The sequence below is a fragment of the Mobula birostris genome, chromosome 4, assembly GCF_030028105.1.
Source record: "Mobula birostris isolate sMobBir1 chromosome 4, sMobBir1.hap1, whole genome shotgun sequence".
Lineage (NCBI taxonomy): Eukaryota > Metazoa > Chordata > Chondrichthyes > Myliobatiformes > Myliobatidae > Mobula > Mobula birostris.
Window position 1 is genome coordinate 128,941,647 of NC_092373.1, and position 18,627 is coordinate 128,960,273.

The 18,627-nt window shown below is 39.6% G+C and overlaps 1 protein-coding gene across 3 annotated transcripts in view; it reads right to left on the reverse strand.

The window, feature by feature from the left end:
• Window positions 1-18,627, reverse strand: part of slc10a7 (solute carrier family 10 member 7) — a 205,996-nt gene that overhangs the window by 73,872 nt on the left and 113,497 nt on the right. Inside the window, exon 6 of one of the 3 annotated variants that reach the window (XM_072256034.1) lies at window positions 17,327-17,542. The exons of the other annotated variants lie outside the window; for them this stretch is intronic. Within the exon in view, the coding sequence (XP_072112135.1) occupies window positions 17,522-17,542 (21 nt within the window). The 3' untranslated portion in view covers window positions 17,327-17,521. Of the gene's footprint in view, window positions 1-17,326; window positions 17,543-18,627 lie in introns of those variants that run through there. 3 annotated transcript variants of the gene reach the window in all.

An 18,627-nucleotide genomic window follows, 5' to 3' on the forward strand; every position in this document is an offset into this window, starting at 1 on the left:
AACTACCACAATTGGGGTTTATCTCCAACTACCCCTGGGGATATACTGAGGTCCATTTTGTACCTTTAGCCCCATTCACTTGTATATACCATGTTGGTAAAAATTGATAAATTAAGTACTACATTATCTTTCTTCCTTTTTTCCTCTTCAAGGTCACAGGCCAAACATGAATTTTGTGAAAGCAACATCACAGCATGAGCACCACATTGATGTCAGTGAACATTGTTATTAAGTATAACGTGTTACTAAGCATAGGAGTATAACATGACCTGAACCTGATGTAGCACCTTGAGACTACCCCTCAATTTCTGGAGGCAGCAGAGAGCCAAGCTGTTATAATAGGATAAAATCAGGAAAATATAGTCCAGATTGGACTTTTCATTTAGCTTCTCCTGCATAAGCATTACTATTTCCACATCTTTCACAAGTTCACGAATCATCTTGAATCCACATCCCGTAAGTGTCACACACAGTCTAAACAAATTATTGTGCTGACAGTTCCTGCACAGAAAAATAACTAAGACCAAAATTTTATTCAATTCAAAACTCAAGACCCTACTGGTAAAAAGTAAAATCTTCAATTTTGCACCAAATAATGATAGATTTCAGTTGCGAGTTCAAACATTTAAAATATGCTCACTCTTGTGGCAAAAACTTGTAATAGCAGCAATGAAACAAGCTATGTGGACTATCAGGTAGGTACTGAATTTAACTGCACAATCTGAACAATAGATCAGATGTTCTGCAGTAGTGATGACAGCAGTGGATCACTGTTTATTTGCCAGAATCTGAACAATAGATGATGAAATTGGAAGCAGAGAGGAGAATTAACTCAGAGTGGAAGTGAAGAGAACAATTCTTATTTCAACAATTAAAAATGTCACCCACAATTTTAATCACACACCAACAATAATATAAATCTCTGGAATTCCGTCCCCATACATTGCTGCTTTTTTCTCCTCTAAAACGTTCCTTAATATCTATTTCCCTGAACAAGGATTTGTAGCTTTGCCAAATGTTGGTTGATATATTTATAAGAGATTCTGCAGATGCTGGAAATCCAAAGCAACACACACAAAATGCTGGAGGAACTCAGCAGGTCAAGCAGCATCTATGGAAATGAATAAACAGTTGACATTTCAGGCTGAGACCCTTCATCAGGTCCCGAAACATCGACTATTTATTCAGTTCCACAGATGCTGCCTTATGTACTGAATTCCTCCAGCATTTTTATGTGATGTGTTGTATTGGTTGATAATAGCCTTTACAAGAACATTGACATGTTTTTGGTACCCAAAAGGACTATAGAAAAGTTTTCAATTTTTGTTTCCCAGGCTTCAAGGAATCCTACAGCTCAGAGAGGCAAGGACAGCTTTACGAAGAATGTAAGTTCCTTTGTTGATATTGGCTATTGGCTAGAAAAGCACTTTGATGCTTATTTCGTTCCCTGAGATCAGACAATCCCCAAACTAGGTAATAGCACTCAGATTCTTTAAATATTTCCGAAAGCATAGGAAAGCTCATTCAGCCCATCATATCTATACTGACCTTCAGACTACTCCCAACAATCACATTCTCTCACTGATTTTCCCCTCAGCCTGATCTCTTTCACATACCCATCACTATCCACCTACATGGGGGTTAATTTACGAAAACTAACTAGCCTATGAACCAGTGCATCTTCGGGTTGTGGGAGGAAACTGGAGCACTCCAGCGGAATATCACACAGTCATAGGGAGAACACATAAACTTCACACAGACAAGACCAGAGGTCAGGATTGAACCTGGGTTGCTGAAACTGTGAGACAACTATTGTGCTGCTCTAGTACTACCTTAGGAGTCAAGGGTCAAAGCGTGCGGGTGAAAGGCAAAGTCGACACGAGATCAAGGCATGTTGGGGTGAGGTTGTGGCATATCCGAGGCAAAGTTGGGACAAGCGGAGTGGAGCAAAGTCGGAGCAGAGAAGAGGCATGTTCACCTAAACTGAGAGCGAGGCTTGATCAATCTAAGCACCAGGCTAATTTGGAATGGTTGGGTATGGGCCAAAACATGGTGGCGGGGTCCAGGCCCACAGCATATTGATGCAACAGGGAATGGGTCCTAGCGCACTGGGTCAGGTGGATTGAAAAGGCAGGGTTTTGGGACAAGAGGCGAGGGTTGGGCTGGTTCTGCTCACTGCTCTGTGACATTTACTTGGCTCTGCTTTGAATTAAGGCTGAGGCTATGGCCTGCTTCTGCTGCTCCAGGATCTGTGTCTGAGGGCTCTTGTGCAGAACTGAGGCTGAGGCTGTGGCCTGCTCTGGGCTTCGTGTCTATGGACTCAGTTTTGTTCTGAATGCTATTTGCTTACTGTTATTGTTTGCATGATTTGTTTTTACTCTGTCCGCACACTGGGTGTTTGAAGGTTTCTTTTTATGGGTTCTTTGGGTTTCTTTGTTTTGTGGCTTCATGTAAAGAGACAAATCTCAAGGTTGTATAATGTACACATACTCTGATAATAAATGTACTTTGAACTTTGAGGATTTGAACTCTGACCAGACCAAGCCTCAACATTTCATAACTGACTTTGAATTTTATTATTTTACACCACTGTCTAGTAGTAGGAGTTTGCAGTCTGAATTCTGCTTGGACAGGAGTTCAGCTGGTAAATCAGTGTGACTTCTAGCTGGAAATCTTGTCAAAAAGGAAAAAGAAATCTCTCATGTGAAGTTAAAATCACCACAGTATGAGAGGAAACCATCCAAAATTCTGGCCCCTCTCACCCTGTTTATATAACAGCAAACACCAAACACTCAGGATATTTTTCAAGCCAGGCAGCATCTCTAGGAAGAGGTACAGTCGATGTTTCGGGCCGAGACCCTTCGTCAGCACTAACTGAAAGAAGAGCTAGTAAGAGATTTGAATCTCTTACTAGCTCTTCTTTCAGTTAGTCTTGACAAAGGGTGTCGGCCCGAAACATCGACTGTACCTCTTCCTAGAGATGCTGCCTGGCCTGCTGCGTTCACCAGCAACTTTGATGTGTGTTGCTTGAAATTCCAGCACCTGCAGATTTCCTCGTGTTTGCGTAGATATGTTTCAATGTTGTATTTACTTATTTCATACACGATATTTCATAATGGGTTTCCACTATCAGATATATCTCATTCATAGGTTATCTTTCTCTGTGCAAGAAACATATCCTATGAATTTGCCACTAGATGGCAAAATAAGTCCATTTGCAAGAAGCAGTTTTATCTTTTCAGCTTATTTTACATAATCCTCAAAGCTTCTAGAGGAAATAATACTTCCATTTGATCAAATTTTTTGACTTCAATTATTTTTACATGGAGTAGTTAATTCTACAGAAAAAGGTGGCAGTGATGATTAAAGATATGAATTTTATTTGTGAAAAAGTAACTTATTGAAACCAGTAAAGTGACATTAACCAAATATAGAATCTAATTACAGACCCATAAATAGAAAAACTAGATCAAGGCCCCCCAAATATCTACTCCCAGTCCTCAAAAAAGCCTAATTCTAGGAATATAATTGAACATCTTATGGGCTATTTTGTACAACATTAACGTAATGCTTCTATGTGTGATCATATATTCCCACTTTATGAATAAGGGTTAAGATGCTAAGTTACATAAGGTACCCATTATTATCAATAATCAGTGGGTCATGATTGAAAGATCATTCTTTATCTTAAGAGAAAAAGACACAAATTGCTGGAGGAACTCAGCAAGTTAGATGCTAACTAACCTGCTGAGTTCCTCCAGTATTTTGTGCCTGTTGCTTAAGATTTCCGGTGTTTACAGAAGCTCTTGTATTGCTTTATATGTATAAAAGTCCTTGAGCATAATAGTTAACACTCTGGTCTGATAATCAAGTTAGCTTATTTTTGGAAAAAAGCATCCTGATGAGATCTACAAGTTGAATAAATGATAGTTACAAGATTTCTATCACTCAGCAGGATGAAAGCCGTACTTTTAATCTTTATAACAAAAATCACAGAAAGATGTTTGTTGTTGGACACACATAACTGAAGTACATAACCAAAAACAATCAGCAAGTCAGCAGCATCATGCAAAAAGAAATAGAGCTTAGGTTTCAGGTCAGTGGTCCTTTATCTGAACTGGAAAAAAAGAGACAATCAAGAGAATTTTAAGTTGCAGAGAAGACAGGGAGAGAGAGAGAGAGTAAAATCTATGATAAGGTCAATGTGTAAATGCAGAAGTTAGAAGGTGGTTACAGTTTGTAAAGTTTATTGTAAGCTTCTTCTTCGGTTGTCCATCAAAATCCGATGACGACATCCACTCCTTTAACGGTGAGATCTTTGATGACTATACAGTCCTATCCTGGACCCACAAGCTCTATTGCAGGTGGGACATGTAAATGTGGTAGAGGTGGCAACCATAGCTGTATTTCTCCTGGCTCTCTTCTGCAGTCTTCTGGTTGTCCTTTCCATCTCCAGAATACGAACGCCAAGTGGTACGGTCAGCAGCAACATCCTCCAGGTCCTTGGGTCTGATCTTGCACTTCCTTAAAGCATTCTTCATCTGATCCTTAAGCCTATTGTCATCTACACAAGCACAAGTTTGCATAGGTGCAATGAAAAGCTTACCTGCAGCAGCATCATGGGCACATAGCATCATATATGCAACACTCAGAACATAAAATTTAACATATTATACACATTTTTAAAAACAAGAAAACACACTTAGACAAAACGTGAAATCTATTTTAGTGATAAGTAATTAAAATGTGGTAGTGTTGATAAACTGTACTGATTAGGATTTGTCAGTTTAAGAACAGTTTTTGAAGCAGGAAGCAGTTCTTAAACCTGGTGATGTGGGTCTTCAAGCCTCTGTAGCTCGTGTCCAATGGTAGCTACAAAAAAATGATATGATCTAGATGGTAGGAATTTTTGATTATGCTTGTTGCCTTCTTGAGGCAATTCCTCCTGTAGATATTATCAATGCTGGGATATGCCCATGATACACTGGACAGATTCTTGATTTCCTGTGCATTTGAATTACTAGACCATGATACAACCGGTCAGGATGCTTTCAACAGTACATCTTTCAAAGTTGCTCTTTTTGGTGACAAGCTGAACTTCCTTAACCTTGTAAGAAAGTAAAGATATTGGCGCACTTTCCCTATGACTGCATCCATGTGAACGGCCCAGGATTGGTTACCCCAATACATTAATGCCTAGGAACTTAAAGCTACTGACTCTCTTCATTACCAATCTCCCAATGTAGACTGGTGCATGTTTGCCCTCCATCCCCTTTCAGAAGCCAACAATCAGCTCTTTAGCTTTGCCAAAGTTGAGTGAGAGGTTGCTACGGAACCACTCATTCAAGTCCTATCTCGCTCCAATAAGCTGACTCATCACCACCAGTGATTCATTCAATAACAATCATGTCATCATGAATTTGTACATGGTACTGGAACTGTGCTTAGCCACACTATCATGTGTGCATAGAAAGTAGAGGAGGGGGCAAAGCACACAGCCTTGAGGTGTATCTGAATTGATGTTCAATGAGGAGGAGATATTGTTACCAATCCTCACTGATTGAGATCTGCCATTGAGGAAGTTTGAGTACTCAGTTTTAGAGGGAGGGTCAGAGGCCTGGGTCATGAAGTTTGATGAAAAGTTTGAATGAAATGAATGTGCTGCATGCAGAGCTGTGGTCAATAAACAGCAGCCTGACGTAGGAGTTCCTATTGTCTAGACAGTCCAGAGCACTGTGAAGAGCCATAGAAAATGTATCTGCTGTTGACCTATTATGGCAAAAGGCAAACTGGAATGAATCCAGGTCAGTTCTGAGGCAGGAATTACTTTGCGCCATTATCAACCTCTTGAAGCACTTCAATACAGTTGCAACCAGATGTTAGTCATTGAGGGAAATCATCACACTCTTCTGGGGTACCGGTATAATCTCTCCAAAAAACAGATCTCCACTTAACTTATTATGTGACTTCCAAAGCCTGGCCACATCAGTGATGATCTGGTGTGTCATATAATTTTGTGTTTTATATTTGTAATCAATTTAGATCACCTTGTAGACATCTGCTTTCAAAAAAGCCAAATTAAATCCACTGTGATTCAATGTAATAAAACAAATAAAACATGGAAACTTCCAAGGGGGAGTGAATAGGCACTGTATGTATATTAAATAGTGCAAAACTGAAATTTAAAAAAAAAGTGATAAGGTAGTGTTCATGGGTTCAATGTCCATTAAAAAACATCAGACAACAGAGGGGGAAGAAGCTGTTCCTGAATCACTGAGTACGTGCCTTCTTATTGATGGTAACAATGAGAAAAGGGCATGTCCTGGGTGGTGGGGGTCCTTAACGACAGACGCTGCTTTCTGAGACACCATTCCTTGAAGATATCTTGGATATTACTAAGCCTAGTATCCACAAAGCAGCTGACTAATTTTACAGCTTTCTGCTGCTTAACTTGATCCTGTGCCCACCACACCTCCCCGCCCTCCCAAGATGGTGATGCAGTCAGTTGGAATGCTCTCCACGGTAGTTAATCGCTCTGTGTACAGGAGGAATGAGTCATATTGGGAAACATCTGTGCAGAACATCTCATCATTGAAGCAAATGCAACAGAGGTGGAAGAACTGTGAGAATGGAATGGAGTCGAGTCCTTCCACAAGGTAGTGAGAGAGGAAACTAGGTTACTACGTAAGTTTGTGGCCATCATGGAAATGTGTGGTTAGTCTATTCTCTGAGAGGGAAATGGACAGAAAAGGAAAGGAAAAATCACTAATGGACAGTATGAGGGTAAGGGCTGAGTGAAAAATGGCAGCAAAGTAAATGAAACTTTCACAATCTATACGTATTAGTGCAGGGGGCAGCATCATTGATGTACCACAATTACCTGTTAATAAAATTTTCAACATTAAGGTTTAGTGATTTGAAGCTCATTTTTTATAATGCTAACAATACACAATTCACACAAAATGAAATTCAAAAAAAACACTGTTCCATTTCACTTCATCTGGCAAAAATATGATTTATAATTGACAATAGACAGTGTTTTATTTTGCCCATATTTGCATAGACTTCTGGAAACAAACTTGCTATGGAATCTGTAAACTAATGAAACTTCGCTTCAGGTGCTTATAAAATAATGCATGATTTATGTGCTATGTTGCAGGATCTTTAATTATTTAACCTAGATCTGACTTCAGGTTATTTACATTAAGATACCACTATTAAGTTAAAGTTACTTCATGAGCATTAAAGTCTATAACACACAGGAATGCAGGTTAAAATCCTGAGCGAATTTTGTTTCCTGCATATCATGGAAACCAGAGATGACAAAGGTATAATATAACAGTGTTTCAACAATATTAACACATGCTGTAAATACTTAACTTCTCGGCTGGACTGGTCAATAACTTACCAAGCACAGATAGAGCAAGGTAAGAGGACAACATTTGATTACTAATTTGGCTGCAAAACAATAAGTAATTTCATGGGTCTGTTACAGATGTCAAATATAGGGTGCCGATTAGAAAGCATGTCAAGTACAAGCAAAAGTGAAGCTCACCTCATTTTGACATCTATATCTCATAGGCGCGTGACAAACAAGCCAGAGATCCCAAACAAATGATTCACATTGATTCTGAGAGCATAAGCATCTCCACAGCTTCCAGGCAGGACACGAGAGAGAGAGCTTAAATGGACTAAATAACTGCTAATGGCTTTGAGAATGAGCATGATAGCAATCAGAGATAAACTTTGGTAATACTGCAATCTGGGATAATTGTTGTCCTACTGGTGAATTACACTATTCATAGAACATAGAGTGTCATAACTTTAAGGCATGAGGCACATAATCTGCTGAAGTACATGTTCTAATAAAACTTTAATATATTTTGGCCCAGCTTTAATGAAGTACCATAAATATAAGAGTGGTGTGTGAAATAATTGGAAACTTGGAGCTAACAGTGCTCCTTTGGATTTGCAGTCTATACTTTTGTTAATCATTCCGATCCTTGCATGTAAACAGAGCTAATAAGCTCATTTTTTATGAGCAAAATGTAAATAAGTTGATACCAAATCAGAGTTAATTACACCCTTCACAAAAATGATGGTTTTCTAATGTGGATCTTCTTGTGGCAACACTCGTGTTCACATAAATGCTTTGGGTCAAGCTTATGGATGTAAAAGAGAGCATTGTACAGTGGTCCGTCCAATATTTATTAGTCACTGTCATGACACAGATAATAGAAACTTTTTGAGGTCCTTTAGACAATGCAGGTGCCAGTGAGTGGACCAGGGGTATTGCCACACACCTTGTGTTTCACCCCTGATGAAAACAATGTTCATTATGACAAGGCCATGCTCCAAGAATGTTATCAAGAGAAGGGCCTGATGGAGTTGGTTGTTCCTACTTCTTCCTGGCCATTGACATTGGATTGCATCCTTTCCCATCCTAGCATGAAGGTGCCCAGGGGATCAATTTGTTCTGCTTTGAGATGCAGACCAGGACTGTCCTCACCATCAGAATAGAAGTGTGTCTGTGTGTCATCTGAAGCTTTCAAGGTATGACGAAGCACAACATGAATTCTGTCCACCTAGAGACACAATGGACATTACCTTTACGACATGACAATACCAAGCCAATGGTGGGAGCAGCCCCAGCATTATACACGTCCTTCTTCAACCTCACCAAAGCTTTTTGACTGTAGAAGGACTGTGAACACCATTCTCAAATTTGATTGCTTACAAAAATTTTGTCCTCACCTTACGTTTTCTCCATGACAGCATGCAAGCCATGATATCTATGTAAATAGAAGTAAGTTAAATCGTCAAGGTAAACAAAATGCTGGTAAACAGAATTGGTACACATCAATATATGATGGTCAAACATTGACAGGGTAGGTTGAATGACTTGTTTCTGTTCTGTATGATTCTATAACAAACCAATCTTAGTGAAAACTGATGTCAAACAAGGCTTGATTGCCCCAACATGTCACTCAATCTTTCTCACAGCAATAGACTTTTCATGGAAATACAGCTAGGTTTGAGGACGAATTGGAAACTGTTCAAATTATGGTAACACCATTCCAGAACTAAGTTCACCCTAGTCCCAGTCACTGAATTGCAGTATGTTGACAATTTTCGTCCTCGTGCTCAATTGGAGCCTGAGCTCTAAGACACCGTAAAGTCGTTTGCTGATGCATGTATAGTTAAAAGACCAGAATCATTGACCATTTGCCCTTGCTTGGACGATACTGTACTTTGCCAATAAAATGTCATTGCAAGACTGTAGAAAACATAGACCACTTCACAGATCTTGGGAGTTACCTCTCAGACAGGGCAAGATATCAGTGACTAAATTTACTACTGCCTTCAGTGTTTCAGCTCAGCCTCTTGTTCAGCAATAGATTACTTGAAAGTCAAGATCTCAGATCTGGAACAAAATTCATGGTCTTCCAGGCAGCAGTGATCACTGACCTCCAATATGATTCTGAGATCTACAGCACCTACTGCAAAAGTACAACCTAGGCACTGGAAAAATACTACCAATTATTACTCAAAATCCTCCAAATACAATAGAAGGATCAATATCAGAGTCCTCTCCAAGGACATCCCCAGCACTAAGGCCCCAGTTACTCTCAACTGGTCATGTTGTTCAAAGAGTCATACTGCAGAAAATAAACAGTTTGGGCCATCATGTCCATGTTAGCCACTAAGTAGTCTTCCATACTATTCCATTTTCCAGCATATGGTCCATAGTCCTCCATGCTATGGCAATTCAAGATAATTCTTAAATGTTGCGAGAGTAGCTGCTTCCATCGCCAACTCAGGCTCTGCGTTCCAGAATCCAAACACCTTATGGGTGAAAAAAATCTTCCTCAGATCTCCTATAGACAATTTATCACTTATCCTAACCCCATGTATTTTGATTTTTCTTTATTTTGTATGCCTCTATCAGAGTTTCTTCAGCCTCCTTTGCTTTGAGGAAAACAAACACAGTCTATCTATTTTACCTCATAACTAAAACATTCTATCCAAGAGAACATGCTGGTAACTCTCCGCTGTACTCTTTCCAATGCAATCACTTTCTTCCTAAATGAAGAGAAATGCACACAATACTCGCCTTTGACTTAAACAGAGTTTTATAAAGTTGTACCATGAGCTTCAAAATAGAACATATCCTACCTAGATCTATCTGACCAATAATGCAGTGTTAGGTTTTTCAAAGATGTCTTAACTGGGTAATGTAGTATTCATTACCCTGACCATTAAAGACAATGCATTTCACTACCTTATTTGCCTGAGATCAGTGGACTTATACACCAGGATCTCTAGGTTCTTCAATCAATCCCAGGGTCCTACCATGCACTGTGCACATACTATTGAAGCTTTGTCATCGGAGCAGACTGCGCACAATGTACAAACAGAAAGATTCAAGGACCTTCTCAAAGTTTCCTTGAAGAAGTTCACTCACCTTCCAACCAGGAACCTCTGGATCAAGACCACTCAAAGTGAAGCAGCAGCATTCGGGGCAGTATCAACAGCCTTGAGGCTATGCAATGGATGGGCAGATTAGTCCTGCATAATTGGCAGGAGTGCAGAGTGCTACAAACCAGTTAGCAGCCACCTACTGCCCCATCAGTGATTCCCTCAGTGGCCAACATAGAAGCCACAAAACCTATTTGGAAGTAACTCACCCTATATCAGAGGGACTCCCTACGCTGCCTAAGAGCTGTAAGTATTTGTTATTGTATACAGTGGTATGCAAAAGCTTGGGCACCCTGGTCAAAATTTCTGTTATTGTGAATAGTTAAGTGAGTAGAAGATGAACTGATCTCCAAAAGTCATAGAGTTAAAGATGAAACATTCTTTTCAACATTTTAAGCAAGATCAGTGTATTATTTTTATCTTGTACAATTTCAGAGTGAAAAAAAGGAAATGAGCACCATGCAAAAATTTGGGCACCCCAAGAGATTTGAGCTCTCAGATAACTTTTACCAAGGTCTCAAACCTTAATTAGCTTGTTAGGGCTATGGCTTGTTCACAGTCATCGTTAGGAAAGGCCAGCTGATGCAAATTTCAAAGCTTTATAAATACACTGATTCCTCAAACCTTGTCCCAACAATCAGCAGCCATGGGCTCCTCTAAGCAGCTGCTTAGCACTCTGAAAAATAAAATAAGTAATGCCCACAAAGCAGAAGGGGGATATAAGAAGATAGCAAAGCGTTTTCAGGTAGCCATTTCCTCAGTTCGTAATGTAATTAAGAAATTGCAGTTAACAGGAACGGTGGAGGTCAAGTTGAGGTCTGGAAGGCCAAGAAAACTTTCCGAGAGAACTGTTCATAGGATTGTTAGAAAGGCAAATCAAAACCCCCGTTTCACTGCAAAAGACCTTCAGGAAGATTTAGCAGACTCTGGAATGGTGGTGCACTGTTCCACTGTGCAGCGACACCTGCACAAATATGACCTTCATTGAAGAGTCATCAGAAGAAAATCTTTCCTGTGTCCTCACCACAAAATTCAGTGTCAGAAGTTTGCAAAGGAACATCTAAACAAGCCTGATGCACTTTGGAAACAAGTCCCCTGGACTGATGAAGTTAAAATAGAACTTTTTGGCCACAGTGAGCAAAGGTATATTTGGAGAAAAAAGGGTGCAGAATTTCATGAAAAGAACACCTCTCCCACTGTTAAGCACGGGGTGGATCGATCATGCTTTGGGATTGTGTTGCAGCCAGTGGCACGGGGAACATTTACTGGTAGAGGGAAGAATGGATTCAATTAAATACCAGCAAATTCTGGAAGCAAACATCACACTGTCTGTAAAAAAGCTGAAGATGAAAAGAGGATGGTTTCTACAACAGGATAATGATCCTAAACACACCTCAAAATCCACAATGAACTACCTCAAGAGGCACAAGTTGAAGGTTTTGCCATGGTCCTCACAGTCCCCTGACCTAAACATCTTCGAAAATCTGTCGACAGACCTCAAAAAGAGCAGTGCATGCAAAACGGCCCAAGAATCTCACAGAACTAGAAGCCTTTTGCAAGGAAGAATGAGAGAAAATCCCCCAAACAAGAATTGAATGACTCTTAGCTGGCTACAGAAAGCGTTTACAAGCTGTGATACTTGCCAAAGGGGGTGTTACTAAGTACTGACCATGCAGGGTGCCCAAACTTTTGCTTTGGGCCCTTTTCCTTTTTTGTTATTCTGAAGCTGTAAAAGATGGAAATAAAAAAGTAATCCTGCTTAAGATATTACAGAAATGTGTCATCTTTAACCTTATGCCTTTTGGAAATCAGGTAATCTTTTACTCGCTTAGCTGTTCACAGTAACAGGAATTTTGACCAGGGGCACCCAAACATTTGCATGCCACTGTATTACTGGTCACTCCTGATGTTCATGGTCCTTGGTGAGGCAAAATAAAACATATCCCACCTAGATCTATCTGACCAATAATGCAGTGTTAGGTTTTTCAAAGATGTCTTTACTGGATAATGTGAAGTGCTGCAGGAAGCCCTTCAGCCATCTCTCTTCGTGGATTGCTCTCCCTGTGGAGGTTAAGGTGATCCTGATTCTGAAGGTTACGATGGGAACTTTTGAAACTATTGCGCAAATGTTGGCTGCATCATTCAATTCACAGATGTCCCCCAGCATTATGTCGAACAAGAAATGACTTCATCGATTCTGCTTTCAGTGACAACCAGATGGCCTCTCCAGCACTACTATTTGTCGGCAGTTATGGCTTCCCACAAGTGGATGCAACCACTTATACATTCATGTGCTCACAGTTCCCATTAAAAACTTGGGTAATATTATCAACAAGTCAGATTTCTATTTCTACAAGGTGCAACTTGCTATGAGCCCCTTTGAACCCTGTCTCCTCACACCTACTTTTATGTGCCTTCGTAATAGGATTCACACAAGAACATGATAATTGGGGAAAGGACCACTGCTAGTGCCGGCCATCCATGCTGCATGATCTTAGGAGCACAAAACAGCTCTGTACCTGAAGACCATGCCACAGATCCTAAAGAACAGCAAGCACAAGTAAAAAGGCTGCAGCTACTCGAGAAATGTTGTGACTAGCACTTAGTGCCTTACCTCACACCTAAACCAACGAAAAAAGCAATAGCCACAAGGGATAAATGGGGATATATCTCTGATAGCAAGACATTTTCCTCAATGAGCTTTCAGTATTGTAGTCTCTCAAGAAAAACCAATAAACATCTCCACACTTGAATGGTTGCCAACGATATAAATCAATCTTAATCAAGTGACAAATGCCCGAAGACATTTATTAATTCCTTACAGGCTGCTTTGCATACCACCTGTACTCAGTGTAAACTGAGGTACTGAATATAGGAGTTGTAACATCATGTTGCAGCTGTACAAGCATTGGTTAGATTGCACTTTAAGTATTGTATACAGCTCTGGTTGCAACACTATAGAAAGAACACGATAGTAACAGTGAGTGCAAAATAAAAATCACCAGAGTTGCCTAGAATAAAGGGCAAAATTCTGGTGGAGGGGGAGATATTGAGAAATCTGAGTTTTTTTTTAAATAAAGGAGAGGGCTGTGGATATCTGGAATAAGTTGCAAGAGGATTTGGTGGAGGCAGCTACAATTACAGCATACAAAAGCAGTTTGGAGAGGTACTTGTTTAGGAAAGGCAGAGCGATATTAGCCTAATGCAGGTAAATGGGATCAGCGTAGACAAGCATCATGGTTAACGTAGATGAGGTAGGCCCAAAGGACTCATTTCTGTGCTGTACAATTCTGTGATTCGAGAACAATTTTTGTGAGAATGTGAAATTTATTTGTTTATTGCTCCACTGAGTGGAGATTCTCATATCATGAAGAGACAAACTCCCTTACGGAGGCTTTCCTTTTAACTATTGCTGTAAAATAGATGCTTGCACGGCTGGAAATCAAAGAAAGCAGTTCAGCAAATTTTCACACAATGAACTGACGGCTCTTTAATTCTGACTATATAGAGCAATACTTATTAAAGTCATAATCACAGTCATAGAGTTATACAACATAGAAACAGGCCCTTGGGCCCACCCTATCAATAGTGGCCATCAATTACCTACCCATACTAATTATATTTTACAGCACTCAGCTTATTCCATGACTTTTCAAGCGCTCACCTAAATACTTCTTAAATATTTTTAAAGTACCTAACTCCACCATCCCTTCAGGCAGTGATTTCCAGATTTCAACCCCTCTCTGAATGGAGAAAAAATATAAACCACAAAGAGCCTCAGAACCAATTACTCCTTAGCTTAAATCCATGCCCTCTGGCTTTAAGTACTTCTGCTAAGGGTAAACGTTTCTTCAAATTTTCCACTCACAATTTTGTATATGTCCTCCCTCAACCTTTTCTACTCTATCCAGTCGCTCTTTATTTTTGAAACAATCCATCCCAGTGAAAGCAAAAGCCCAGTGAAACACCTCTTCATCTTTTCCAGTCCAATCATATCCTTCCTATAATGTGGCAGCCAGAAATATACAAAGTACTCCAACTGTGGTTTAACTGATGCTTCGTACAAAGATATCATAACTTCCCTGCTTTTATATTCCATGTCCTAGTTTTCACAAAATGCATCACATTTTTCAGAATTAAATTCCATTTGCCCCAAACATTCCTTCCTTCCACTATTGAGGAACATGTGCCACCTAAATTATGTTTCCCCCGGGATTAATAAAGTATGACTATGACTATGTTCAGCAACCTTACTCCATCAGCACCTCGAAACCCTGTGAACTCTGCCACCAAGAAAGAGGGAAGCAAGGACAGGGGAATATTAGCATCTGGAAGTTCTCTTCAATTTTTTCACCATATTCACATAGTTGAAGAAGGAAGTTTATCACTACTTTCTTGAGGGCAATGAGAGATGGTCAGTAAAGCTGCTCTTGAATTCAAAATTTGAAAAATGATTAAAGAAGACAGCATATTATTGTCTGTTGACTCCTGTTTGCACTGTGGTGATTGAAAATTCTATTCTCCATCAGGATATTAGGATTTCTCTGGTGCCAACAATTTTTCAGGTGCTACCCTCAGCAGCACACCCAACATACACTTTTAGGACAACAGTTATGTTGCTGGTTAATCATGTATAAGGACTCATTGTGGGAGTCCTTATAAGACATCTGATACTCTCAGCCTAAAAGAGGATCGAGCCTTTCAGCAGTGTCTAGCATATGAGCTACTTGCTTTATCATTAGGTGCAGATACACTCAGTCCTGAGAAACCAGACAAGGTCAGTTGATTCCAATCAATTGGCTTATTGATCATTACAAAATGTCTGTGGTGTTTCCCTCTTCCTTCCCTTTTTCCTAACCATGATTCCCCTCTCCCTGCCCCCTTTCCACTCCCAGCCTACAACGGAGACCCATATGAGAGCAACACACATCAAAGTTGCTGGTGAACGCAGCAGGCCAGGCAGCATCTCTAGGAAGAGGTACAGTCGACGTTTCGGGCCGAGACCCTTCGTCAGGACTAACTGAGGGAAGAGCTAGTAAGGGATTTGAAAGTGGGAGGGGGAGGTCCAAGATGATAGGAGAAGACAGGAGGGGAAGGGATACAGCCAAGAGCTGGACAGGTGATTGGCAAAAGGGGTATGAGAGGATCATGGGACAGGAGGCCCAGGGAGAAGGAAAAGGGGGAGGAGGGGAAACCCAGAGGATGAGCAAGGGGTATAGTCAGAGGGACAGAGTTCTCCCTGGGCCTCCTGTCCCATGATCCTCTCATACTCCTTTTGCCAATCACCTGTCCAGCTCTTGGCTCCATCCCTCCCTCTCCTGTCTTCTCCTATCATTTTGAATCTCCCCCTCCCCCTCCCACTTTCAAATCTCTTACTAGCTCTTCCCCCAGTTAGTCCTGACCAAGGGTCTCGGCCCGAAACGTCGACTGTACCTCTTCCTAGAGATGCTGCCTGGCCTGCTGCGTTCACCAGCAACTTTGATGTGTGTTGCTTGAATCTCCAGCATCTGCAGAATTCCTCGTGTGTACCCATATGAGAATCAGGTTTATCGTCATTCATGTGTCATGAAATTTGTGGGGTTTTTTTTGCAACAGGAGCAGTACCGTGCAATACATAAAATTACTACAGTGCTGTGCAAAAGTCTTAGGCACACTAGATATATATACGTGCCAAGACTTTTTACACAATTCACACACACAAAACAAATGGCAATCTTGTCAATAATATACAAACCTTGGAATTGTTCTAATTTTTTCACAAATAAACTTCCCAAATTTAACCACCCCTTTTCTCACGACACCAAATTTTTCAGTTTGGTTCTTGATAACCCTACAATGTACTGTACACAGAACTGTTTAATGTGTTGGCTTACCAAAACATTAGTTTTATTATGGATTTCTCTGAAGGTACAGTTTTTGAAAGTTAAGGGCAAGTGAATAGATTATCCTCTTAGTGGTGACTATTGCTTGGCTGTTCTGTGGTGCAAATGCTACTTGCCATTACTACCCCATGTTTGAATAATGTTCACATCTTGCTGCACACTTCATTATCTGAGGAATGCAGATCGAATCATCGGGGAATATCTCTGCCTCTGAATTTGACAAAAGTTTCTGAGTACAAGTCCTTAAAATAAACTGAAAATTCCATTGCTGCTAACTTGAATCCCTAAAACACTTTATCAGCCTAAATTAACACTTTTAAAAAGGACTAGTTAATTTCATTATTTAAGCTTCTTTTTATTCACGTCCAAGATCTAGGGTTTGACTAAAAGTCTTTCCTGTGTGAAAATCTGAATAAAGAGTGCTAGAAGACTAGCTACAATTGACTGAGGGACAGAACTAAGATATCGTTTTCATGAAAGTCAGATTTTGGGTTAAGAGACAGCTACCCCATCCAGAGAGATGGAGAAGAAAGGGATTGCAGCTATTGTAATCTGGACCAAAAATACAAAACATTATAGGAACTCAGCAGGTCAAGCAGAATCTGTGGGGGCAAAGGAACAGTTGACATTTTGGGTTAAAACCCCGCATTAGTTTCAGTCTGAAACGTCGACCATCTCTTTGCTCTCACAGTCTGCTGAACTTCTGCAGTATTTTGGTTTTAGTTTTCTTATCCAAACCATGGACAGCTACTAAGCTATTACTGCTGAAGTAGTTTTCAAACTTATATTAACTAACAAATTCCATGGACTAGAAAAACCACTGGATAACAAAATGACCTTGTGCACACCACCATTGAATTTTATCAAAAACATAGTTACAATATGTATAGCAAATTGCTCCAGCATGCATACACATGTTAGCACTTGGAGACACCCGGACAGGCATGATGGCTTTAAGTCAATGCAGAATAGAATATTGTAGTGGGGAGACTATGCACAAAACATGTATTGAATCACTCCATGTCAGTCCCATATATCATCAGTTTTTCATGCATGGAACAATTTCCAGTCTATTACTTTACTCAAAACTAAAGAAAGGTATGTGCCCAATTTGATGTACTTTCTTCTGAATATGGGCACTATGTCGTCCTGTTCACAATCTATTGGCATTTTCCTGCATCCTGTTGGAAAAATCAGTGTGTTATTTGGTGTTCAGTTACATAAATAGTGTTATATTTAAAATATTGCAAATATCCTATACATACAGGCTTTTCAGCATGAAATTAAATGGCTTTAGGTCTCTTAAAATAATTTAGTTCCAATATTTGCTTACTAAAAGCATGAATCCTGGAGTTTGCAAACTGACAAAAGTATCCAAATTAGCATTTTTAATACTGCAATGGTGTTGCATCAAAATTACTTGCCATTCATTCTTTAAATAAAGATTATATTTCATGCTGTTGAACTGCTAAGTTTCCATTTATTCAATACTTAGCCTGAGTATACTTTATTCTGCAAAGACTCAAATTATAATATTTCTATTTCTCACCTTCAGCACAACAAAAACCTAAGATTTTTCTTAAAGGACCTTCTTTCCTTAAAAAGTTATAAAAGCTTATCAATAGGGATGGTTCTCAATTCTACACATGCAATAAAAATTAAAATAATGTTCTAAAAATTTCTAAGAAATTCTAAAATGGTAAATGTAATGGTAATTTTGTGTTATACGAGAAATCTATTTATGCAATCAGCCTAATTTGTACATGCAAATTAAGTTCAATTAGCATAATTGTTCCTAACTAAATGATGATACCTTCAAAGTTTGATAATGAAAGGCTTTTCTAATTAAATGTACACTCATAAATTAGGTATGATTTGCATAATTAGTATTAGTATGACTAATACCCTGCAAGTTTTATAAAAGGATTTACACTTTTAAGATTCTAATTAAAACATTAAAATATCTATACCAATGCCACCTTTTCTGAGCTCCTACAATAATACACTGTAATGAATTATTGAAAAATAGAAAAAAAGCACTGAAATCACGGTTATATAGCACAGAAACAGATAATTTGGCCCTCAGTATCCAAGCCAGCCATCAAGTACCCATTTATACTAATCCTCTTTACCAGAAGTTAATCCATAACCTTCTATGCCTTGGCAATTCAAGTGCTTGTCTACATTCTTCTTACTTTTATGAGTGTATCTGGCTCCACACACCATAGGCAGGGTGTTCCAGATTCCAACCAACCTCTGGGCAAAA